A 27,654-nucleotide genomic window follows, 5' to 3' on the forward strand; every position below is an offset into this window, starting at 1 on the left:
GTATTTGATCGTTTGCATCGTTCTGCCACACGGAACTGCGTTCTGGCAGCCTGAAGATGGTACTTTCTGATACCAGCTCCCAGAGTGCGCAATTCTGAAGACGCCTGAAGACGCCCCCCACTGCGTCACCATCTTTACAAGCAATGCATGCGCGTCTTCTCCTGAACCGATGACGTGTATAGCCCACCTCTCCCTTACCCGCATGTGCAAACTCAGCCAAACATCACCAACCACCGTCGACAACAGATTGACATCTCCCTTAACACTTTCAGTGCCGGCCGTGTTTTCCTTTTTACCCCCTTGAATGCCGCCACCCACTTCAATGATAGCGTTAAAAACGCATAATCTATGTTTTAAATTATGGCTATGTGTAATCTGCCCGTCGCTTATCAATGACTTGTTTGCAGTCAACATTGTCGAAACGGATTGTTTTTTAATCGGTTCATATCCTTTTTATAGCATTTCGAAAAGCTATCATTTTCTCGAAAATTTCAGGAAAATAGAAAGATTCCGTCATAAACGGCATTTATTGGAATATTCTCGAATACACTAGACACATTGTCATTTGTCGGTCTATTTATGAATTGTTTTCAAATAAACGCTAGATTATCGATAGTATATGTGTACTTACGCTATAGAAGCGAGCTGAGAAATCGATTCTCTTATTTCCTCAACAGCACACACACACACACACATATACACATACGGGACACGCTGTTATCTCAGTGAAAACAGCTCTGATTATCCTAAAACTGGTAACATAGACTCCTTACCTTAGATCAGATGTTCTCTAAAAAGATTATTCCAATTTCTGATCGCCATTCCAAATATCGATCGCGTTTATTGATTGATTATTGGCTGCTGTAAATATATATTCCAGGCTGCTTTCCATCTCGCGATCACTTCCCTCTTCATCAGATCCCTCGCCAGCATAGTGGAGCCAGTAGGCTCCCCCCCACAGATCCACCAGTGTAATCGAATGGCCTGCAGTTACACAGGGATAGACGATAGCGGGCGGTATTTTCCCATCGGAGCTCCTAGAGGGGCTGCTGTACCAACGGGAGACTCGGTTGATGAAATATGAATTCAGATCGCTAATAAAAAAAATACGACAATTTGCGTCGTCGGCACTCAACGGGGGGCATGAAATAACGACAACACGTCGCTGGCACTCAAAGTGTTAACAGTGTTACAGAGCTTGATCGGGCTTTTACAGCTAAATGTACTTTTTCTGAAAACCCAAGTAGTAGCCAAGCATACTGTTCCATAGCATACCCCTTCAGTTGATCATGACAAATCCTCTCTTACCTTGACGATTAAAAAGCCTCCATAATTTTGTAAATATTATCCCCATGGCATGGTGTTGAGCTGTAGCCAGCAAGCTATGCTATCAATATTAGCTAAATAATTAGCATCACATAGCTGGCCTTTTTCTGAAAACCCAAGCACATATTGTTCCATAGCATACACCTTCAGTTGATCATGACAAATCCTCTCTTACCTTGATGATTAAAAGCCTCCATAATTTAGTAAATAACACTGTAGCCAGCCAGCTAGCATTGATGCTATTCAAAATGCTATCCACATTAGCTAAATAGCTAACCAACTAAATACAATAGACAGTGGTATCCTGAGGTAACGTTAAATACAACGTTTGCTAGTCGAAATGACTGGCCACACACAGGGACAAGTTAAACATCAATCAATTAATTTATTCCAACAGGTAGTTTGAGCTGCATGTGAGCCGCGGTCTTTCTCTCCTCTTCTTTGGAAACTAATGAAGTTACGTTAGCTCGAAAAGCACAGAACCGGCCGACACAAGTTAAGCTGCTAGCAACAGACACTATAACACTTACGGTCGGGGGGTTTCAAAATAAAAGAAACAGGAAAGACATTTATTTTGTAAATTTGTGGCATGCACTTATTATCTTGAGACGTTTTCGTTTTTACGGAAACCTTAAAACGAAACGAAAACTAAACAGATCAAAATCGTTTTAGTCTGGACAAGGCCTAAGTTCCTCGGCCACGACCACTGGCTGACATAATAGGTATTCTAATATATAATTTAACAATGTCGACATGAAACAACCTAATGACTCATTAAAATTGCATCTCTTGTATCATATAACCGGGGTTACACGCGTAACCTGCACTTGCTTGCTCTGTTCCTTGTCCCGCCTCTGAAAGCCCGTAACCAGGGGGACAGAGAGGCTCAGCTCCAACACATGGCTGCCTGCACCAGACTTCTTACAGTAGTGTACAGTGTATTTCATTATCTAGTTGTTGTACTTTAGCTATTGAAAGAAGAAAAAAGACGTTGTCAGTAATGTGCATAACGGTCGTTTATTTGCCAGGCAGGACGTTGTATCGTGTCCCTGTATCCTCTCTCGTCTCTTCTGTTTCAGGATCTGAATGATGTATTTCCGTATCATCTGCTAGTGGTACTGGTTGCTTTGCGGTAGGGGTGCATTTTTCTTGAAATACGACTAGGGACGCTTTTCAAAAGCGCGTTGTCGTATACTGTGCGCTGCGAGACAGGTGGAGAGAGAGACACTCAAACCGAGCACTCGCAGTTTAGCTTGCGCAGCAGATAAAATTCTAGATTTTGATAGAGCGAAGGACAATGTACACCTGTTGTGTACCTTTTGAACAAATATTGGAATTTGGTTTTTGTTTGAAAATCACACCAGTGCGATGTAAAGGAAATGAATAGGCGCATCAATCATCTGCTGCCGTCGTCATCATCGTCTCTGTAGTAAAGCCATACTTGAGAGCGTTTTGCTTTTGACACGATGCTGCTCTGCTTATTGCCTGTCACTTTTAAAGTGCATGTGAGACTGCTGGCTGGGCGGTAGGTGAGATGAAGTTAGTTATCCTCGACTGAATCCCATGCACTCGCATGGACGTTTAACTCGCACACTCTCAAAGAAATGGTCCCAGTAGGGGGGGCTCCAGTAGCTCACAGCATATCTCTGCGCTATTTCAGCGTCGGGGAAAACCATGCTGCGTCACGGATCTGGTGGACTCCGAGTTCGATTCCCGGACCCGCCGTCATTTATCAGAATGTCTTCCCCTGATCTATATCCCGTTTCACCCTGTATCTGTCGGTCATGCTTGACCAGAAAAAGCGATAAAAAAAAAAAGTAAAAAAAAAAGTAAAAAAAAAAAAAAAATCCCAGTCTGGAGCCCCACGTGATGTTTGCCCATCGAGGATGGAATCATTCCATGATTCCAGTTATTCTGTGAATGCTCAGTGATGCTTGCATGCCTGGAACAGCAAACAGAAGTAGGCCTGCTACCTGGCAGACTGGATGACTTTGTGTGTCCGCCCATTATTCTGCCATAATTCATACACATTCCACTCCACTAACAACTCACCAGCTGGTGAAGTGGAGTGGAAATAGTTATATAGTTATAAACTCGAAAGACAACTAAGGTCTCCCTCATTTACAGTCATGTTGAGTGCACATAAACAATAAACAAAAAAAGACATCAGGTAAAATCACACAGCATATAAAATCATAACAACAAGGTGAGACAAAAGTAAGGATAACAAATTAATTAAAACAACTTCATTGACAAAGGTTAGAGATCAAGGTTTTAAATTCTGCTACAGAGGGGAGAATCTCAAGCTTTAAGGACTGTTGGAGTTCATTCCATGAGCTAGGGGCATCATAGCAAAATGCAGATTTACCCACTGTCGGTCTGGGGAGGGTGTAGCCTACCACATGTCTCCTCTGTTGGTCTGGGGAGAGTGTAGCCTACCACATGTCTCCTCTGTCGGTCTGGGGAGAGTGTAGCCTACCACATGTCTCCTCTGTTGGTCTGGGGAGGGTGTAGACTACCACATGTCTCCTCTGTTGGTCAGGGGAGGGTGTAGCCTACCACATGTCTCCTCTGTTGGTCTGGGGAGAGTGTAGACTACCACATGTCTCCTCTGTCGGTCTGGGGAGAGTGTAGCCTACCACATGTCTCCTCTGTTGGTCTGGGGAGGGTGTAGACTACCACATGTCTCCTCTGTTGGTCAGGGGAGGGTGTAGACTACCACATGTCTCCTCTGTCGGTCTGGGGAGAGTGTAGCCTACCACATGTCTCCTCTGTTGGTCTGGGGAGGGTGTAGACTACCACATGTCTCCTATGTTGGTCTGGGGAGGGTGTAGACTACCACATGTCTCCTCTGTTGGTCTGGGGAGGGTGTAGCCTACCACATGTCTCCTCTGTTGGTCTGGGGAGGGTGTAGACTACCACATGTCTCCTCTGTTGGTCTGGGGAGGGTGTAGACTACCACATGTCTCCTCTGTCGGTCTGGGGAGAGTGTAGCCTACCACATGTCTCCTCTGTCGGTCTGGGGAGGGTGTAGCCTACCACATGTCTCCTCTGTCGGTCTGGGGAGGGTGTAGACTTCCCCATGTCTCCTCTGTTGGTCTGGGGAGGGTGTAGACTACCACATGTCTCCTCTGTTGGTCTGGGGAGGGTGTAGACTACCACATGTCTCCTCTGTTGGTCTGGGGAGGGTGTAGCCTACCACATGTCTCCTCTGTCGGTCTGGGGAGGGTGTAGCCTACCACATGTCTCCTCTGTCGGTCTGGGGAGGGTGTAGCCTACCACATGTCTCCTCTGTTGGTCTGGGGAGGGTGTAGACTACCACACGTCTCCTCTGTTGGTCTGGGGAGGGTGTAGACTACCACATGTCTCCTCTGTTGGTCTGGGGAGGGTGTAGACTACCACATGTCTCCTCTGTTGGTCTGGGGAGGGTGTAGCCTACCACATGTCTCCTCTGTCGGTCTGGGGAGGGTGTAGCCTACCACATGTCTCCTCTGTTGGTCTGGGGAGGGTGTAGCCTACCACATGTCTCCTCTGTTGGTCTGGGGAGGGTGTATACTACCACATGTCTCCTCTGTTGGTCTGGGGAGGGTGTAGACGCAAAGCGTCTGAGCATCTGGAAAAGCGCTATATAAAATGGATGTATTATTATTATTAGACTACCACACGCCTCCTCCTCCGTTTCCCAGGGAATTAACTATGAACTGGACATAGCATGAAAGCACGATCCATTCACACGTTGTCCATGTACAGATGTAGCCATTATCCTGTGTATCAGAACCCGGTTTTTCTCCTGCAGTGCTAGGAGGTGGCTACCACTATAGCGTTTGGACCAAAACTACCTGCAACTTTACTTGCCAGGAACTACATTTCACAGAACTGAACAAGTTCCTTCAGCCCAATGTTTTCTGCATTTGCATGGTGGTGTAAAGACCTGCAAAGATTAGGCAAATTAATCCACTAACGTGTGAAAAAGGTCTCTAGGCATTCCAGTGTCTAGAACAAATTGTCCTTCCAGTTTCACTAGAACACACAGAAGGAAAATGTTCTCTGATCAGATCTTCAAGATCACAGTTAAATGAACAGAACAATGTTCCCTGCAGACTCTTTTGACATATATTGGTCCTCGCATTGAGCAGGAACGTGCAACAGACCGCTCAATGCACTGGCAAACCACAGAGTCCAGATGACAATACAAGGCACGCCCGAGTTGCCTAGTAATTAGGCAACAACAATCTTTAAATACTTGACCTGCAAACATTTCACCTGCTTAAGTTATACAATTGAATTGTAACTAAGCGATTTGCTGGAAAAATTATCGCTTTTGTGCATAGCTCACTAGATTTATCAGCTTACAATACGCATTTCACGTTGCTGGACTTGTAGTGCCTTCGCCCGAGTTGCCTAGTAATCAGGCAATAACCCTTTCTCTCTCCCTTTCTCTCTCCCTTTCTCTCTCCCTTTCTCTCTCTCTCTCTCTCTCTCTCTCTCTCTCTCTCTCTCTCTCTCTCTCTCTCTCTCTCTCTCTCTCTCCTCCTTCCCCCTCCTCACCATGTTTACAGAGCCTATCTCAGGTGCCAAGGTCACCGGACCCACTGCAACCCTAATTGCCGGGAATCATACGGCCAACATCAGTTGCCTGGCAACAACTGGTACCATAGCAACCCGGGCCTGGCTAAAGGACAACAAGCCTCTGTCCCCTAGCGACCGCATGATGATCTCTGGGGACACTGTGATGATCAAGACGGTGCAGAAAGAGGATAACGGGGAGTACAAGTGTAAACTCAGCAACGCTGTCAACTCTGACTCCGCCATTTACAAGATGGTGGTCAACTGTGAGTACATCATTTTGAATTTAACTTATTTACATACAGTTCAAGCAAGTAAACAAACTATACTCATTAGCATACTTCACATCAGTCATCCCCTTGTGAACTCATTGATTGAATGAAATGTGAAGACATAGATATGCCCACCGTCATGCAATTGGTTGATCAGAGAAAAACGCCCGGATAGTTCAAGTTTGGAAACATTATTTTCTATTATTCAGCTTATGCTTTGAAGTTTTTCATTATTAGTTTATTATGCGTTTTATTTTTCGTCACAATTATCTAAAGACTGTATGAGGCACTGTTGTTCTAATCCACTGCTGCAAAATTAAAATCCTCTCCTCCTCTCCTCCCCTCTCCTCTGCTCCCCTGTCCTCTGCTCCCCTGTCCTCTGCTCCCCTCTCCTCTGCTCCCCTCTCCTCTCTTCCTCCCCTCCTCTCCTCTCCCCTCCTCTCCTCTCCTCTCCGCTCCTCTCCTCTTCTTTGTTTCTGTTTCCAGATGGTCCTGAGGAGGTCTTACTGAGTGGCCCCGATGCTGTGGAGGTGACGGATAAGATCTCTATCGAGTGCTCTGCGATATCCCTCCCCGCCGCCACCTACACCTGGAAGTTCAACGGTACTCTGAGGCCGGTCACGGCAGCCACCTACCCCATCGAGAGCGCCGTCTATAAGGACACAGGGCTGTACACCTGCGAAGCACGCAACGCCGTCACCGGTCTAAGCACCTCTAGCACCCACAAACTGTCCGTCAAAGGTCAGATTGCCACTTCTTTGATGATAATTTCACATTTGTTCCTGTGCTGTAAGTGAAATTCCTTGTGTTAAATATCTCTACATTCCGACAGCCATCACTGATATAGAGTGTTTGGTCAGTAACATGGGTCTCCCAGTCCCTCCGCTCAGCAGTAAACACAAAATACATTTTATGGTATCCCTTCCCACTTTATCCAATCAGGTGAGAGAACCCTCCTTATTTCAAGAAATCTTGCCAAGCCAAATTTACTTGGTAGCCTACTGGTAGATCATTTTATTTGTTTCTTATTTTTGTCAGACCATTTTTGCAGTGTGGACTTCTCGCTGCTGATTGGATGTATTTTGTGTTTACTGCAGAGCGGAGGGACTGGGAGACCCATGTTACTGACAAAACACTCTATATCAGTGATGGCTATTGCAATGTAGAGCTATTATTTTAACAAACAAAGAAATACCACTTACAGCACCTTTAACGTCTTGTATCAAAAAACACACTCACACTTGTTTTGCATTTTGTAGTAAAACCCCTTGATAATGATTCATAAGTATAATGTTTATTTTTTTCATGTGTCCCTTTAGCATCCATTCTTGAAAGGGCCCATTAATTAATGATCCTGTTTCCCTATATTCACAATTAAACTACTTTGTTTACGTCATAGTTGGACATGTTGATTGCTGCGTGTCGTACCTTTTTAAATAAAGACAATAAAATGTTGTTCTTGTTCAGCCGAGGGAACGCTGGACGGTCTGTCAGATGGAGCGGTCGCTGGAATCGTCATCGCTGTCCTCATTGCCCTGGGAGCTGCCATCGCTGGAGTCATCTACTTCAGACGGAAACAAGAGTGAGTCTCTTTTATAATAAAGATTATTGGAGATTTACAAAAAAAAAGAAACGATACAAAATATACATTTCATGTATTCTGTATATTTGACCATCAAGGATCTAGGTACTAATTAAAACACTTGACTGGTCTAATTTGTAAAATACTAAGCATGTTATCAAGCATGTAAGTCAGACAACATTATAAACTTTAACGTGTCTGCGCGGACAGCAGCTATCTTTAGGTTTATTTTTTGTGTGATGGAGAGAAAAAAGGCTCTCAGAGATGACGCGACACATTACACAACGGTAGCAGAGGATTTGGAAATATTTAGTATTAAACCCTGCGGCAGTGAAAGCCCGACTGGAGAGGAGCTTGGAGGACCAGTACAGACCATGTATGTTTGCGCAGTAGCCTATGTGATAAATACGCTACATTGATCCGTCCATCAATGAACAGATCGAAAAGTGACGGAAGGTAGTACTGTCTGTTGGTTTATTTTTAAATTAGAACGTAACGTCAACTCTGTCTGTCCAACAAATGGGTACTAGACAGATGTAGACGGACAGACACAGCATGCCGCATCACGTTAAAGATCAAAGTAAGCGCACAGATATTGAGCGTTGTTTTGTAAAATGGCTGGTGTTGTCATGAGTTTATTAATCATGGGAAATTCCACATCACTGTGACAACACTACTGTGGACCAGTGTCTACTAGGGTTGGGTACCGTTCGCATTTGAACCGATACCGGTACATGTGAATCGATACCGGTACTGTACTTTAGTCTCAAATCTTTTTATCTACCTGGCGGTGGGGTGGCGTAGCGGAGATTGCGCTCGTCACCAATGCAAGAGGCTGCAGTCTCAACTCCCGGAGTCAGCATTGCCTGCGGCTTGGGCCGATCGTCATACTAACTCGTTTGGCTGAGTTAGCGGGAGGGAAGTCGTGGGTGGGAATCTGGCGTTGTGGACAGCGACGCCTACAGGTCAGGTCTGGGCGCCTGCTCAGCGAAAGGCAGGAAGTGGTGAAGGCAGCGTGACCTCCCACGCGTTACACTTCACCAATGAGAGTCCTCGCTGCCAGGTGAAAAGAGAGCCGCTGGCTGTCTCTGCATGTGTCGGAGGAAGCATGTGGTAGACTTCAGGGTTCCCTTGTACCGACCAGTAGGGGGAACATGCGCACAACAACCAGGTAGTGGAGGGGGGGAATTGGCATAACGACTAAATTGGGATGGGGAGAAAAGCATAGAAAAATCGGAGAAAAAGAGAATTCATATTTTTTTTTGATCTACCTACTGTACCACACTTGCGACCGTTTTAGGCTTGCCATTGCCCGGACTGCTTTGTTGTTGTTGAATCAAGTCAAATCCTAGGTAAGCGTGTATTTTGCGCGTGAACGTTGGCGTGAACGTGCGGCACACTTCATAGGTTTCGTTTCGTGGTAAACAAAACGTTGACGTCATCAGACATCGGAAAAAATTTGCATTACCGAAATGTGGCACCTGTGGATCTCACGTGAATCGGTACTCGGTAGTACCGACGCGATTCGGTAGATCCGAAGTACCGGATTCGGTACCCATCCCTAGTGTCTACTGGTGGCTACCCACATGACAAATATAGAAAAACGTTTCAATGAGCCTGAGTCCCAGGGCGAGAGATTTCTCCTCTTGCGTCCTGCACTGGAAAGAAAAAAGGTTTGAGAACCACTGGCTTCAGTATTTTGTATCCTCTTCATTCTTTTTAACATATTGATAGCATATTTTGGCCAAATTGCAATCGGGTTCAGTGTACGGTTTGCTTGTAATATTTACTCTCTATATCAACTGCTTCACATGCCACACTTTCATAGCTTTACAGTTATGCCATTTGTATGTCAGGATTTTAGTGTCAAAGTAGACAACTGTCTGAGTGAGTGAGTGAGTGAGTGAGTGAGTGAGTGAGTGAGTGAGTGAGTGAGTGAGTGAGTGAGTGAGTGAGTGAGTGAGTGAGTGAGTGAGTGAGTGAGTGAGTGAGTGAGTGAGTGAGTGAGTGAGTGAGTGAGTGAGTGAGTGAGTGAGTGAGTGAGTGAGCGAGCGTGCGTGCGTGCGTGTGTGTGTGTGTCATTTTGACAGCTACGTACTTCCTGGCCTTCAGATTCCCTCCATTCCTGTCATACTTTTGGTGTCTTGCAGCTTGTCGGATAGATGTAAACATATACACATCACAGACACACACACACAAACAAAGGCTGACACATTCTTGGCCCTATGTTATAGGGATATCAGTTGTCCCTAAGAATACTGTTCGATTATGAATAGGCTGAAATGTGGAAATTTTTTATATCAACGATATCATTTACACATCGTTACCACATCAAAGCAGGTGTAAAATGCTTAGTTAACAAGTTCACTGTCTGTTGTGGTACCAAAAGGAAACTATCATTAGACATCAGGCTGTGCTTTGTAACACCCATTTATTGGCTTGTATTGCAGGTGTAACTTGTTTGAAAGTCACATAGAACCAGTGATGTTTTCTTACTTATTTATTCATTTACATTTGAATGGGAGTTTGGTATTCAAATGTATATATTTCGTTTTCACATTCAAAATTTAATTGGAATATTGAAGTTAATTCTGACAGCCATAAAATGTTATTACTATGGACTGGTAATAGAAACGCTGCCAGGCAGGTGTTTTCAGCTTCAGTGTGGATATCAGAATTCACACGGATCTCGCATACATTAGAAACAGAATTGCCAACTTGCTTCAGCGGAAGTGGTGCCATTAAGCAATAGACCGTTTAAATCTAACGGCCGTGTGCAGATTCATCCCCAGCTTTCTCAAGGTGGAAGTGATTGAATCCTGCCACATCCTGTGAGGTTACAGCTAGGGTATTGTATATTATTGTATATTAATACAATCTAGTATAATAATTGTGATCACAAGATCAAGTGAAATTATTATTTTTGTCATAACCGTGCAGCCCTGATTACAGTACACCTGATGGATGATTCCATTTGGAACAGGAACAATGACCTCTCATCCTGAAGCACAGGAACAAACTGTTTCCTCACACAGTGCGATTCACACGGTCTCTCGACATGAGTGAACACACACTGTCCTGAACCTAACAGCATTTGGCAATCGAAAGAGAGTCCCGTAGGCTATAGTGAGGTGCAGTAGATACACGCCGACACTGGTTTTAGTTTTAGCGCCCTAGATGCATACAAAACTGAATATTCCAAATAAGAAACACACGTTCTGCACTGTTGTGTGGGTTAGAATTACCTGTGGCTTACGGACACATTCTGCACTGTTGAGTAGAGATAGAGGAGTTAATTACCTGTAACTCACACAGACACATTCTGCACTGTTGTGTATAGGGATGGGCGTGAGTAATCGATTACTCACAGCTATGAGAAAACTTGATCTTAAATTATTAAAAAAAAGTATGAAAAAAATATATATATTTAAAAAATAATAATAATTAAGAGAAAATTACATATTTGTTTCACATGTATGTGTAAGATTATAACTGTTTGTTGGTTTCCTTAAACATATACGTGAACTAAATTAAGTTTTAATAATAAATAAAAAAAATTAAGTAAAAAATGAGTAATACACGATTAATCGAGTATATCATGCGATCAATCGATCGTCTTATTTGTTTTTTTAAATGCCCATCCCTAGTTGTGTAGATTGATTACTTGTTGCTCAGCAACACATTCTGTAGTGTTGTGTGGGGATAGAGGTGTTAATTACCTGTGACTCAGACACATTCTGTAGTGTTGTGTGGGGATAGAGGAGTTAATTACCTACCTGCACTCCACCCTCTCTCTCGCCTAGAAAACACTACTGATATAATCTTTACACAGTTCTAATGTTAGTCTTGTTAATGTTGTTCATGCAGGATGCTCATTCAAAATCTGTATGCACGCCTCCACTTAGAAGTTAGAGAACGACTTACACATTTAAAGGTGAAATCAGTACTATTATCACTGTATCATAGAAAATAATTAGCATTATGTATCAGGAGGGGTTAGTAATCTATGCCAAACGATAGTTTTAGCCAGGTGCTTCTGATTTCTGGCTCTCTACACTTGAAATCCGCCCTGTAATCTGTAAGAGTAAGAAACTCCCCGCCCATTAGATACAATTCCACCCTTACCGAGCACAATATGCATGTGGTCGAGTCTACATGGTCCTCATTCCAACGAAAAAACATTCGAATAGTGATGGGAGATCTCAGGAACCTTGAAACACCCAGAGGGCTTCAAGGAACGGGCGGGTGGTGAATCGCCCACTATTAGCATGCAAATAGTCATTCCACAGTTTGCCCCTTTTGTGATTCCGTCCTTTAATCTTTACTGCCCCCCCCTCCCCACAAGCCGCCCGCCCTCACTCCCATCTCTGTTATCGTCCAGACATCAGTGTAACAGAGTGCTGACAGACCCACGGAAGACATGTGACGTGACAGGGGTCACTAGGAGTCAAGCGTAGCAAGTCCACTAGTCAGCAAGAGGAACAGTCTACTGCTCCATGCACCCCCACCCTCCTCCCCCCCACCCTCCCCAAGGCGCGAGCCGATCGGCTGTCCGCCTGCGCCTCGTTCGTCTTCATCATCGCCCGCCGTCGTTCGGCAGTTGTCAAACATGAAGGACAACAGACATCTTTGTTCTCTTGACGGAGCTGGCATTGCCGGTGGTCTATAATATGGCCCAGCATGATCTGTGGACCGGTATCTACGTCAGGGATGGGTAACTTTGATGGGGGCCAAAAAGGTTATGCAGTCACTATCAGGAGACTGGAAGGCGTATGTCTGATTGCACACATCATAATGATATACATCACTTGAATATTAAACCCATATAAGTCACATATCAACATGTGACATTATGCGAACATATCAACTTACAACAACAACAACAACAACAACAACAACAACAACAACAACAACAACAACAACAACAACAACAACAACAACAACAACAACAGCGACCTAATGGAGGGACAGTGTTAATAGGTTGATGATGTCACATAGGTACTGTCACATCCTGGTCATTACAGGGTGTCTACTACATACCATTCCTGAAGGAGGACATTGGGCGTATGCATAACTGTAGATTCTCACTTAGTGAGTTCAACACTGTTTGATGAACAATGTTATTGACCCTTATCTGCCAGATTTGCACCCTTCCTGTTGACTTGTTGTGACAGAATTTGTAAGTCGCTTTGGATAAAAGCGTCAACTAAATGAAATGTATTGTGGCAAGGTTTTCATGAGAAAATACCTAAATATAAGGCTCCTGTGAAACTTTGCATGTTAAAAAAAAGTTGATCCGCTCCGGATAGCTTGACTTGAATGAATGTGGAGGTCTGCCTGGCAGAGAAGCCCTGAGACCACCTGCACACAGGAGAGTCCATTGTCCTGTTTTTGATTTGTCTGCAGACAGTGAGGCTTTTTTTTTGCTTCAGTAGAAAGGACATCCAGTATGAAGGTGTGAAGACCTGGAGCGAGAGAGAGAGAGAGAGAGAGAGAGAGAGAGAGAGAGAGAGAGAGAAAGAGAGAGAGAGAGTCATGCAAATCTAAACCTCTCAACTGTCTTCAGTGCAGCCCTGGAGATGTTTGGATATGATAACCTACCAGCATAACTCACACACACACACACACCTGTTTGCGTGGCAGAGAGGGATAGAAATGTATTCAGAAATCAAAACACAACTACCGGTAGAGTTCCTTGGCGAGGAGCCCCTATGTGCTGTGAATGTCAACGGGAAGAAATTATTAGACAGTCAGCAGTCTGCAGTCAGGATGGCTGCAGGTGAAGCTTTTCTATCATTTACATTACATTTACATTTTGTCATTTAGCTGACGCTTTTATCCAAAGCGACTTACAAGTTCTGTCAATGAAACAAACCGAGTAGATTTGTTAGAATGTCCCCATTATCATCTACTATCGAGATCCTCACAAGGAAAGGGCAGTGAGTGTAATGAACAAGTGTGCACTGACTCCCAACCTGAGCATGACATAAGAGCAAAATGGCCGCCGTGTTTACTGTATACGGTACATTGTACAAGGTCGTCCTCCCGTATCAAGCTCAACAGGAGGTCGCTTTCTTCGCCAAGGCGTGGCCGGGGAAGGTCGAAGGCGTCCCTTCAAATCATTAAATGCACCTCCTTTGTCAATAATAGGATAAACCGGAGGGAGACAAAAAGATTTTAAGTATATAAATGAATTCCCCTGTTAAGTCCAGTGCTCAACTAGTTTTATGCTGCCCTCTCTCTGTGTTGCTTTAACCCCTCCCTATTGTACCTGGTTTGTCACCACAGGATTACGGCCGTGTAGGTTTCGGTATTTTGAAAACACCGTCCGACCGCATTCCAGCACTCTATCCTCGGTCGCACTAGCTCAGCTCGCCACTCCCCCTGTCACTCAGGGCCGGAAGATTCCATCTCGGCAGAGTCTGTGTGTGGGGGAGGGGTGATACACCTACTCCCTCCAGCACTACGTTTGTTTAAGAAAACAAACCGCCTGGGCGTGGCAACCCCAGGGGCGAGGCGGGAATAGATTTATCCAGACGGCTTCACTAAGCCTCCCCCACCACCACCACCCCCACCCACCTGAGCCCGTCTTCCCACCTCAACTGAAGGTGTCCTGTCCTGGGACAATCCAAATTCCTTTTCAAACTCAGGTCAACCCAACCCCCATTCAGGTTTGACTGAAGGAGCTGAAGGTCTAAAGGAGTTAGACGGTGAACCTGCTGATATCTGATCTCGTAGTTCGCTTCTTTCTTTTGTTTCAACCCGTGGTGGTTGTTTTGTGATCAAAAAAGCTAGCAGTAATGGCTTTATTCCACTTATCCGGTCCTATTTAATTGCTGAATTAGCCACGGCAGTCAAGGTAAATGTGAAGAACAGCACTTCATTTCTGGAGCTGTACAACTATACAGTAGAACGTGGAATCAAATTCAAACATGCCTGAAATTACTAACGACGTACTTACTAGGACACACATGTATAAGAGGAACCACCACATTTCAGATTACTAAGGTAAATGCATTGTGAGGGCGCGGGGGGGGGTCGCAGCTTGTGAGTAGAAACACAGAGTCTTGTCTGTGTCGCCTGAAACCCCCCTGTTCCTCTCCTCTCCAGGGGGGTTTTAGCAGCAAGTCACAGGATGGGGCCAGGGCAGGTACAGACAGCATGCAGATCTGCTCTCTTTTTGCAATATTCCATTATTCACACACAAAAGGTTTTATGTTCCTTAAAAAGTTGTCTCAAGATTTGTCCAGCGATTGGTCAATACTTTTATTTGTTTATTGAATATTCCAAGTCACGATTGCAGCTTAAAAAAGTCCTCTTGAGGAAAACCATGAATGGTGATTTTAATGCTGGGGGTTGACTGGTGCTAATCTAGCTGTGTGTGCATCCTAAACCATGCAGGCTCTCCTTCCTCCATGTGATGTCTCTGTGGCCAGGCCCAGCGCAGGGCCTAACAAGAGAGCTGATGAGGAAGAGCCGGGGCTTATTTAGAAAGTATGGCTGGAATGCCACGGTCATGTCTGCACACGTCCTCCTCCATGTCTCTGCCTCTTCTCTGTCCACCTCTCTCTTCTCTCCTCTTCCACTCTCTTCTCTCCTCTCCTCTTATTCTCTCTTATATTCTCCCCTCTTCTTTTCTCTTCTCTGCTCTTCTACTATATTCTCTCATCTTTTCCTCTCTTTTCTTCTCCTCTCTGCCCTCCTCTCTTTTCTTCTCTTCTCTTCTACTCTCTTCCCTCTCGTCTGCTCTCATTCATTATCATTTCATATATTTCTGTTGCTCTCTCTCTCTCACTCTCTCTCACTCTTTCCCCCTTTGTACTTTTCTTTTCTAACCTAAATACAATTAGTTATTTCCCTCTCACGCCCGTGAATGTCTTCCACTCTTCCTCTCCTGACCTCTCTCCTGCTCTCCTCTTCTGTTCTCTTCTCTTCATCTCCTGACCTCTCTCCTGCTCTCCTCTCATCGTCTCTTCTCTTCCTTTCCTGGCCTCTCTCCTGCTCTCCTCTCATTCTGTATCGTTTTCCCCTCTCTTTGTCAGCCTTCTACTCTCGCTCCTCTTCCGCGTTGGAGAAACAAAGGTAGTCGTTGTAATGCGGGGCAGCTTGACATGTATGTTGTAATGTATGTTCATACCATACATACTTCTCTGTCGATCATATGCACACGGCGGCCATTTTGGAATATGGTAAATGATAAAGGCAGTGAGCGAAACCCTAACCTGGCTGAGGGCTGAGGGTGGAAAGGAATCCCAAGCTGAGCAGCACCCATAACCCTCAACTCCAGTAGCGTGTTTCTTCATTCACCTCCTTTAGGGCGTGTCTATCCTGGGTTATTAACTCAGATACTTTCTGAGGACGTGCCTTTAACGACAAAAGCAGCTACACAGCCAGCCGTCACCACACCTGTGTGACATGGGGTCAAAGTGCACGCGGCTGTCGCCTCGTCTATTTCATCTTGTAGTTTATTTATTTATAGTTTTTTTTTTATATATATAAATGTTTTTATGTTTTATTTTATAGTCATCCACCTTCCCTCATGTAGAACAGCAGTGTATCTTTTCTGTCAATGCGTCTGACCTGAAGATGTCTATGTTGAAATGGTTTCTGAGATACAGTTATAAGTAGTAGTATACTTACTATATATATATTATATATATATATTTGATGAATACACTCATAAAGAAATTTAAATATGGATGAGGAGTGATTAACTTCAGTCAATTAGTCATTCTAAATGAAAATCTTTGAGATATTTGCAGTTATATCTGAAATGAAAAAAAACTACTAACCTTTGTACTATATTTGACTATTATGTACTTTGCTACTAAGGAATTTACCTGACCTATAACCTACTATGCTAAATTATGTCTATACTACTATGCTCTCAAGTCTGTAGCACTCAAGTTTGACACTGTTTGACGAACATTGTTACTTACCCATAGCTGCCAGAGTTGTACCCTTCCTGCTGACTTGTTGTACAGACTTTGTCGTTTGGATAAAAGCGTCAGCCAAATGACTAAATGTAAATGTAGATTAGATTGTACAATTGTATTTGACTTCACAGTGCACTGGGTCCACTTGTTTGCACTTAGCTGTTTTCAGAATCACAGCACCGGAGTGACAGTGTGGGTGAGAGGGGTCAAAGATATTGTATCCCTTGGAACAGGTCAAATTTTAAAACGTCGCCGAGTTGCTTGTGGGTCAACGGGGTGAGAGGGATGACCCTCCCGGCGACGCCCGTTTGCGAGGTCACGACCTTGTCAGTGAACTCTCACTACTCAGAAACATAACACATGGCGTATCTCTTATTAAACTCCATCTGATTCGGGGGGGGGGTTAGGGTTACCATCTGAACCCACGTACGACGCCACTTCGGCTGATAGCGATTGCACGCTCACGGCGGGAGATTAATGTATCTTAATTTTCCCATGAATAAAAAAAATAAATTAACAACACGCTCGTGATAATCTGGCAGCAGTAGGACGCTGTGTTCTCCGAGGCAAGGTCAAAACCTCTCTGCTAACCACCCCTTTCTCTCTCTCCCTTCTCTCTCCTCCGTTTTGTTACAGTGTCGCATCGCCATATTAGAAGAGATCCTGTACACAAGCTGGTAAGCCTCTCTCTTTGATAAGGTTTTTCTTTGGGGGAGATGTTATCTTATGGGTCTTTTCATACATCTCTGATAACTGTGTTACAGTGTCTGTATTTAGCTTTGATGGCGGCGTGTTGCTGTGTGACTGTCTGTGTGTTTGTGCCACTACTAGTAATTCAGGCACCTACCAGTCAGTTATTATCCCCTTGTTGGAACAGTAGCTATCAAGGCTGTCTCCACTCTCTGAGACAGGCACAGTCTTTGTGTGTGTGTGTGTGTGTGTGTGTGTGTGTGTGTGTGTGTGTGTGTGTGTGTGTGTGTGTGTGTGTGTGTGTGTGTGTGTGTGTGTGTGTGTGTGTGTGTGTGTGTGTGTGTGTGTGTGTGTGTGTGTGTGTGTGTGTGTGTGTGTGTGTGTGTGTGTGTGTGTGTGTGTGTGTGTGTGTGTGTGTGAGAACGCATGCTCTTGGCTCATGCATACACTACATACATACATACGTTTGTTCTGCACGCATGTGTGTGTGTGTGTGTGTGTGTGTGTGTGTGTGTGTGTGTGTGTGCACATGTGCATATGCATACTTGCACGTCTGCATCTCCACGTCTGTGTGTCTGCGTCTATATGCAATGTCTGTGACCTACAAGACCCGAGCTAAAAGATAAGAGTATTGACTTTACATAGAGGTAGGACCGGGTCTGAGACTGGCAGCCATGAATAGAAACCTGTCCTTTACACTGGGGTGGCAGAGTAAGGCAGAGGTCCATATTCTGTATTCAGTAGATCTACAGTAGTACAGACCACAGAAGTTGACAGAACCACTGGTTCTGAAATGGACTCAGACTGAAATACAGCAGAGAAGGCTGTATAGTCTCTTATATGACTAGGTTAAGGTAATACGTGTTGGAGAGTAGCATAGGATAGGATATAATGGAAGAGAGTAGACAAAAAGATAATGGATTAGAATAGAGTGGAGTTACTTTTTCTGGAGTAATAGATGGGTCAAATGTTGCATTTGAACTTTGAAGCCTATTTGAATTGCATTGCATTGAGTGTGTCTGACTCACGATGAAACACACAATACTGTCTGACTAGTGACTACATAATGGGTTAGTTTCTGTTTGACTAGTCCTCTAGTATTTACAGCTGATATGACTACAGTATTGCTCACAGACCACTATTATAGTTAGGTATTCTTTTGGCATTTTCTTTTGCTAATAGTAAGCGTATTTTCAAATGAGACACGCTAAACAGATGTACGTAACAAAGACACACATATAGAAGAAGAAACCTATTGACTGCTAAGATAATATCTGGTATTTTTTTTGTGTGTGTTTCTTTGACATGACATACTGATTGTGATCTGTGAATAACGTGATGTTTCTCTCCTACTCTCTCAGACAACGCTCAACCATTTTGCTTCCCAAGATGCACCTCTAGAGAATAGAGGACCAATCAGACACCACCACCACCACCACCTCCACCACCCCCAAATCCGGCCTATCACCATGAAGTCCACCATCCTTGTGATTAGAAATCACCCACCTCCTTCCGATCTGTCATTGGTCGAGGTGGATCTGTGAGGATCTGTCATCTACCAACGGAAACGCTGTTGTGGAACTTTTGAAACAGATTAATCTGATCTGACGGGGGCCTGTGGGCTCGGACGGGACCTTGGCTTAAATCACCCATTTAAAAAAAGATATATGTATTTGCTTTATCTCTCATCTGCCCCTCCTTTCCCTGCCTCCACATCCCCCGCCCTCCAACCAAACCTACCTTACCTTAAAGCAAACAGTCACCTAGCCGTTGCTGGAATGTCCGTAACACTCCCCCTCTCTCTCTCTCTCTCTCTCCTTCCCTCAACTATAACCCTGGGAATGTCATAGCTCACGTTATCTTCTCCTCGACACTCCCTTGTGGGGGAAATGAAACGCAACTTGGGACTCTACTCCTGTGGCGGCGGCGTTCCCGGTCTTAGCTTGACGGACTCTTACGGTCAGCGTGAGCGATTCCCCCTTTGTCCTGTGGAAACCGGAGGAGGATTGATGTGACGGCTCACAGTGCTCCTCATGGGAAGAACTGTGGCTCCTGGTCACAAGTCAGTGACCACAGGTGAACAGGCCTTACACATAGAAAGCAACACATAGAAACATAGTACACGCACTCGTGCCGACAGATCGACTGGACGTCACGCCACAGCAGAGTGTCTTTTTTCTTTTTGCACAATCCTCTAAACGTGTTTTGATTTTGTTGTTATTATTTTTTCTAATTCTTTCTCTATCCCCCCCTCCTCCTCCGCTCTTGAGTGTGAGAGCAACAATAAATCCCAACGACAAGATTCAACATGCAGGGAAGGCGGTTTGAGAAGGATGAAAAGGAGAGAGAGAAGATCAGGAAGGCGGGAATGTTTTTTCTTTTTTTTGTGGGCAATGACATTCTTTTGGTTTTTGGAGGGAAAGTTTGTGAGTGTCGGGGCGGTGCCACAGAGGTTTTATTACTGTATATGTACTGTATGGTCCCTCCTTCCTATTGGATGATTCGTCTGTAAAACTGGAGTTAATGCCGTCTGCATGTATTCTGGCCTCGAAAGTTTGAAAGCAGCCAATCATCTAGAACTGTTTTTAGACTTAAAGATTCAGTACAATGAAAATCATGTTTTTCAATCTTATAGCATTTTCTTTTAACAGAAGGTACATCGATCTAAAATTACCCAAAATGTTAGAACTGTGGTTGTTGTGCAAATGACGACTAAAGCCCCTAAGCTATCCCCAGAGTCAACATAATCAAACCAAAAAAATCTATCTGCTTCCCTGAAGAGATTGCATAATCTACTTGGTTACCCCGATTGGCCCATCCGTTAAGTCTGTATAGTTCAATAGTTGTGAAGTGTATCAGCAAGTTAGTCCACAAACAAATAATGAAACTAGTTTGCTACAATTGAGTTAATATTAGTGGTTCAAAAAACATGTGACAATTCATCTATCACCTGCTAGCGCAAGTTAGCCACTGCTAATCTCCCGTGGCCACAGAGATCACCGGCCCCATGAATTTGTTTACATTTGAAAGCTTTGAATGTATTATGACACTTAACTTGATATCTCCTTTCAATGAATTAATGAATGGGCCACGCCCCCTCAACATACTGAGAGTTGGGCGTGCTCAGAGAGAGTGCACTAAAACACTTGATACACCTGAAGCTGAAATAAATTACACTCCTGATATTAACGTTCCACCATAAGCTTTTGCTGACTGAATTAACATCATTGTACTGGTTCTTTAAAATTAATTAACTGAAGTTTTATTCCTAAGTATTTTGTGAAAACATCCAATGGACAAGCCTACTTTGTGCTAACTGATTATGTTTTTTGTGATGATTCTAGACTTTAAAATGCACTGATCTCCAGTGAGAAAAGTATTTATTGTGTTTAAAAACTGAAGCTGAAGATCACAGCTAGTCTAGAGATTGTGTGCACACACAGGCACACAGTGATACACAGAAACACACACATGTATGCAATCATACACACACACACATACTAAAGCTCCTCAATTATTTTTGTTAACATGTTTTTGATATGTGCATTTTCATCCAAAGACCTCGGTGAAGATGTTCATGTTGAATGTAGCCTTAAAGGAACACACCAACATTATGGGAAATATGCTTACCGTCTTCTCCAGAGTCAGACAAGAACATAGATACCAATTATCCTCTCTGTGCGTTCAGTAGAAAGCTATCTGGCTGCATGTTAGCCTAGCTTAGCACAATGAATGGAAGTGTACACGGACCACTAGACAAATAGCTTTCTACTGAACGCACAGAGAGGAAATTGGTATCTATCTTTTTGTCTGACTCCGGAGAAAACGGTAAGCGCATTTCCCATAACGTTGGCATGTTCCTTTAATGATGAACTGCCCTCGTTGTACATAATAGAGATAGATGTTCTTATGAATACTGTAACAAATACTTCCTTTTTTTAACGCTTTTTATTTTGGGGGGTTCTTGCTTATTGTGACTTAAATGCTTTCAGAGATTTCTTCTTTTTTTTCATTTTCTCAGGATGTTTACAGAAATGGCACACAATATGAAAATGTTTCCAGGCTAACAGTTCTAACACATAGTTATGAAGCCATATGTCTGTTTCTACTCTATAATGGCCTCTGAAAATATTTCTTTTTTGTTTTGTTTATTTATTCTTCTTTTACTGCTAGTGCCACTGAAAAACACCACTGTGTGTTTGCCACTGAGTGAATTTCTAAAACTTGTCTAAACAACCCCATTCTCTGTATCTGTAAAACAACCAATCACACTCTTTCTCTCTCTCTCTCTCTCTCTCTCTCTCTCTCTCTCTCTCTCTCTCTCTCTCTCTCTCTCTCTCTCTCTCTGTTGTTGACGCTGTGAATGACGGAATATAAAGGCAAACCAACGGTTCGTTTTTTCAAAAATCCTGACTGACTCTCTTTGTGCACGTAAATGTGTGTGTGTGTGTGAGAGCGTTTCCTAGTGAGCCACTATAGCCCCAAGGGGTTTCTGTCTCTCTCCTGCCACGCCCATGTCTCCTTGACTCTTAAGGCTCAGTTTTGCTTGTGTAGAAAACACACACACACTTACTGACTAGCTCTAAAGAGCTAGCAGAGATGAGCCTCGGACATAGTTTTGAATGGGGAAAAAAACTAGACCGACATTGTCAGGAATCAGATGTGTCCTTATGTGAGTCTAAAAGCTACATGTGGGGAGGGGGGTACACCTTGGTGGTAGTTCATAAGAGGTGACAAGGGTTTGTATCAACAATTTAAGTGTTTTATTATTGCAATGGTGATTTTATAGAGGTAAAAGGAACATTAGTGATCTGAGAAGGTTAACCAGCATGTTACAGCAAGGGTAGCAAAAGCATATGGGTTGTGTTGGCAGATTTTCAATCTGTTGAAAGTACTGTTGAGGGGGGGCATGTTATGGTAACCTGAGATATCATGTTGGTGTTGGGGCAAAACTACATATGTGAAGCCCTTGCATGGTGTACAGATTAACGAGCCTGAAGCTATGTGCAGAAGTGCTTATCTTGTGCTAGATGTTTCAAAATATTGCTTGTGTTTCCGCCACTACATGCTAAAGACTTGTTGAACTTGTGGCAATGAGCATCGTCTCTAGTGAAGTGAAACCAGACTATTGAGTATTTAGTTCTCTAGTAAGGGTCTGTGTGTGAGAGAGATAGCTGGCCCACACACCCTTTGCGTCTACGACAGGCTCCGATGGAGAGATCCCTCTTCTGGATTGGGAATAGTGAAAATGCCTCATAGATGAATGTCTTAATTGTATTGCAAATTAGAAACAGTTGATAAAAGATGTAACGTTTATGTAGCCTACAGTGTTTATATTTAATACTGGGTTGCTTTACCCATCCCTAGGTGTTGGAATGCATATTGTGTTTGTAGGATTTGTTAGAATTAGAGGTTGACTGGTTATCGGTTTTGCCGATAATCAGCTCCAATATTCAGCATTTTTCATATCAGTATCGTCATTTTCTAACGACTAGCCAATTAAGTATTTTCTAATTGTAGCAGGGTGGATTATCCCTGCTTCGTGGGAACGGGTGTGCACCGTCACTGGGTAGCAGGACACAGTAGAGCTCCGTCTGACTGCACCCTCGTCTTTGGGCCTGGAGCGTCAAACTGGAGGCCGGCAGTGAGAGTGGATGGGGCCCGGGATTTACCAACCTGGTCTGGTACTCTGGTCTTCCTCGCCTCTCCGGGGCGGTCAGCAGTACTCCCCAACTTGCTCTCACTTCCCCCAATACCTCCGTAACCCTCCCACACCTAGTGACTGATAGATGAATAAATAGATTTGTTCCTCCCGCAAGCAGTACCCTCCCTTGATGACCACTAGAAACCTTAATGACTGTAAGGGGAAAGTTGGATAGGAATGGGTTAATTGTATTAACGTTACCCACACCAAAAGAGTTATTCATAGGCTCAGGAATGGACACGCACACAGAACTCCCATCTAATTCTTTATCGTTAATGGTACTGGTCAGTTACAAAGATTTAATGGCAATGGGTCAAATAGAATGGAGTCTTACTATTATTCAATTTGTAACTCAATACCTTCTAGACACTTATATTATACACCAATGTGCTTGACTCATCACCCACGTCTGGGTTAGTACCAGGGATAATACCTCTCTCAGGCTTTAATTATATTGTAGTGAAAATACCTCTCTAAGGCCTTACTTATCATACAACAGGTCGGTAACCTCCCCACAGAGGAAGGGTTAATTAGAATGGGAAAATATTATTAAAGAACAAACACGTTATCACACTCAAAGAAAATGAAAAAGGTGGGCCCACGTTACCAAACAAAAGTCCTATACTAATGCCGGCATGTAATGTTTATGGGGTACCCCTATGAACTGTAGTTAGCAACATTAGCTTCGCCCGTAGGCCGCATCACACTGTGTACTGTGCAATAGGATCCTGAGCACCGAAGCTCTAATGTACTCAACCAAGATGGCGGCCTCGCCGCACCACCACTGTCCGGGTGGTAAGATGGCGTCGAACGCTCTCGTCACGGGAGCTAGCAAGCGGTGTGGGGCAGAGGGAGCAGTAGCGGGCTGAGAGCGCGTGCTGGGTGATGGCGACCTCTGCTGGACGGGACGAACTCCCGTGCTGGGCTGACGACCGCCGGTGCAGAGCAGATGCAGAACGCCGGCGAAGACAGACTGTTGACGGCCAGTGCTGGGTCGACGCGCAACAATAATCTGGCCCTACCTTAACTGAAGCTACTCTGTGGGTCCTAGACAGCCCTCCTGCTATTCGGTTATACTGTTAACGCAACGTGGCTGGCTACACCACCGGTCTCTTCAGCGCCTCGCGCCCGGTAGTCTACTCAAGTCAGACGGAGGCGTTAGCGGCATGCTAATATACCGCACACAGTAACTACTATAACCCGATAACGTTAGATGTTAGTCTCGTTAGCTTAGACCAGTGGTTCCCAAACTGTGGTGCGCGAGCGCCCTCTAGGTGGTGCGTGACATGAAAAGGCTAATGGTGGTAAATAAAAAAAATATAAATATATATATATTTTTTTTACAATAAAATTTCATAAACATCTTAGTCAAACCTTTAGTATTATGGATATTAAACATGCTGGCAGAGTACATGCATCCATGTTGTCGTGAACATTTTAATTAAATAAAGAAATTTCCTATCCATAGTCGCTGTAGCTGAGGGGTACAATTCCCTGACTGTATTGTTAGATATGATATTTAATACCACTACCTCATGTACTTTAACTTCTGGCCACCCAGTACAAGATATAAGTATGATGAACACTTTCCCACCTGATGAAACGAACCAACACAAATGTACCAAATCGAATATTTAATACAGCAAAGGGTGTATACAACATTCACTTAATTACATTTATGATTTGAAATATTGGATATGCACTTTTATGGCAAATGAGTATTCGTAGGTAAATCAACATTGAATGTCCAATCTCTGGTTGCGCAGGGAGTAAGTATACAACCTGGAATATTTAGGAAACGATAGCGATGGTACTTAAATGATTATAGCTGGATACACTAAGGGGGGGGGGGGGGGTCCCGCTGGTTGTAAGACAGTAGGAGGGGGGGGTTAGAGAAGCCGCTGGCGGTATCCCATCTGGCCGACGGTGTCTTGGGAGAATCCAAAGTCTTAGACACAGTGCCCACAGAACCTCGGGCAGCAGACGAATACAGCTGGACCCTCTGTGGAACGGTATCTGCCGGTCCACAACGGAGAGACGTGGTGCGACCTCACGTGTAGAGCGCCGCCTCACCTGGAGTCCTCTCCGGGGGGTAATTCCAACACTCGACAGTGTTGGCCTTTATCCATGGAATAATCAAAGCACACAAAGCATAATCCAAGAGCCGTGGAAGGCTCGCCGTCGTCGGGTAGAGTAATCCAATATACAGGTCCAGTCGCTCTTGACCCGGAGCTCCTCGGATGCAATCACCACTAGGGGTCTGACCAGCCTGGATAAGCGTCCAGATAACGTCAGGAACGATGGGGGTACTGATAACTGTAGAACTCGAACCGAACGATGCACCATACATAAATAGACTATTATTAGCTTAATAGAATACGTCCAACCCAAACTATGACCATTCAACTATTAATCTACACGATATCTCAATGCCTATTCTGGGCCAAGTAGGCCCTACTACACCGCACGTGCTTCGTGGGGAGGCTTTTGCGTCTGTCACTCTGTTGGAGGGTAAAGAACTGGACTAAAAGAAAGTTCTACTTTACGAGCGCCATATATATATGCGCTATGAACAAATAGTACCACACGTATTTCGCCCGACATATTACTGCGCGGAACCGGGGGTTTGCCTCAACATGTTAGGCGGCACGATTGAACTTGGACCTAGGGGTATGGCAACCTGGCGCCAGGTTCTCGTCCAATGGTAGAATGAAACTATTATGGGCTGTTTAGTAGAAACGGGGATATTCAATGCATATTGTACAAGGAATATACAGGGGATATCAAACGATATACAAATACAATTAAATATATATATATAAATAAATATACATATTCGGTTTAATCTGATCCTTCACAACAGCCGCGCCCTAATTAGTCCCACCTAATTAGCTAAGCAGAGACAGATTAACCGCACTGTCTTCCACTCAAGGTCCGCTGTAAGGTCAGTCAACTCACAAAGTCATAGGGTCATGGTCATCATCGATAGTATCTGGGAGTCGGGGCAGTTCTATGAGCCTCGCCACGGGCCGTGTGTAGGTGCGCCCTTGGACGAGTACTTCAGCTGCTCGGACCTTGCCATCGGCACCGGTGATCACTTTGCTTACGCGGCCAGCCGGCCACATAGCTCTGGGGAGTGACTGGTCAACTATCATGACGACTGTTCCTTCTGTCAAGTTGTCTCTCTCTTTTACCCACTTCTGGCGGGTCTGTAGAGACGGTAGGTAGTGAAGTAGGAAGCTGCTCCAAAACTTGTCAGCTAGTACTTGGCTGTACCTCCACAGTCTTCGGCCGTTCGCTTCTTCGGGCCTGTACATTGTCTGGGGTAGCGCGGGGTCCAGCCGCCCCATTAGGAGTGTGTTGGGGGTGACTGGGTCGACATCTGCTACATCACTGGAGACGTAACCGAGGGGCTTTGAGTTCAATACTCCCTCGATCTCCGTGAGGACTGTCATTAGGACTTCCTCTGCCACAGTCTGGGCTCCGAGTACGGCATACAGGGCTGTCTTTATAGAACGTACTTCTCGTTCCCAGGTTCCACCGAAGTGGGGTGCGTTCGGGGGATTAAACTGGAAGTCAATCTGGGCTGGAGCGAGGTGGGTCTTAAGTTCTGGGCCCATAGCTTGGAAGCTCTCTCTCAGCTCTCTTTCTCCGCCTTTGCAGTTGGTCCCGTGATCAGACAACAATGTAGACGGTTGTCCTTTCCGTGATATGAATCTCCGGAAGGCCATAAGGAATGAGTCTGTGCTCATGGTCGGAAGGAGCTCGATATGTATCGCTCTGGTGGTCATGCATTTGAATACAATACCCCACCGCTTCTCGGTGCCTCTTCCTCTCTTTATATACAACGGGCCAAAACAGTCCATGCCTGTGGAGTGGAATGGCTTGTCGCCGATTCGGAGGCGACAGGGGGGTAGGTCAGCCATCCGTGGTATGCTGGGCTGCGCGCGCCACTTACGGCAGTCTAGACAGGTTCGCTGGAAGCGCTGTACTGCTTCTCTGCCTTGCAATATCCAATAACGACGTCTGATCTCCGCGAAGACTCTCTCTGCTCCGGCGTGGTGCACATCCTCGTCGTATTTCTTTATGATCAGCTCTGTGACCTTGTGTCGGCTGTTCAAGACGATCGGGTGCTTAATGTCATCTGGTAGATCGGGGGCTCTCCGCAGGCGACCACCCACTCTGATGAGATTATGTGCGTCACTCTCTGGTGCCAGGTGAATCAGTCTGCTGTCTGATGGGACGGGGTTTCCTCCCTGTAGACAGTCTAGCTCATCGGGGAACGAGTCTCTCTGGGCTCGTTGTAGTAGAAGAAGTTCTGCTTCTTCGTAGTCAGCTGCTGACATGTCAGTGGTGGACTGAATCTCTGGGTGGTGCCGCAGGAATGTTCTTTGTTGCGCACTCTCTAGGGTAATGCAGTCATCTATGTTCGGGTCTGTGGAGGCGACAGTGCTCAGTCCACAGAACATAGGCTTCTTGTTCTCAGCCTCCTCACTACTTGCTTCCCTCGGGGTGGGCGTAGGCCAATCTCCTTCCGGGAGCTGGAGGAATGCTGGTCCGTCACTGTAGATGTTGCGA

General features: G+C 44.7%; 1 protein-coding gene across 1 annotated transcript in view; it reads left to right on the forward strand.

Moving 5' to 3' along the window:
- Positions 1-21,779, forward strand: part of LOC311227732 (cell adhesion molecule CEACAM5) — a 32,734-nt gene extending 10,955 nt beyond the window's left edge. Inside the window, exons 6-10 of the mRNA XM_084313503.1 lie at positions 5,886-6,158; positions 6,651-6,905; positions 7,632-7,746; positions 17,319-17,359; positions 18,734-21,779. Of these exons, the coding sequence (XP_084169629.1) occupies positions 5,886-6,158; positions 6,651-6,905; positions 7,632-7,746; positions 17,319-17,337 (662 nt within the window). The 3' untranslated portion in view covers positions 17,338-17,359; positions 18,734-21,779. The remainder of the gene's footprint in view (positions 1-5,885; positions 6,159-6,650; positions 6,906-7,631; positions 7,747-17,318; positions 17,360-18,733) is intronic.
- Positions 21,780-27,654: the final 5,875 nt, after the last annotated feature.

This window comes from Notolepis coatsorum (genome assembly GCF_963971535.1).
Source record: "Notolepis coatsorum genome assembly, chromosome: 4".
NCBI lineage: Eukaryota > Metazoa > Chordata > Actinopteri > Aulopiformes > Paralepididae > Notolepis > Notolepis coatsorum.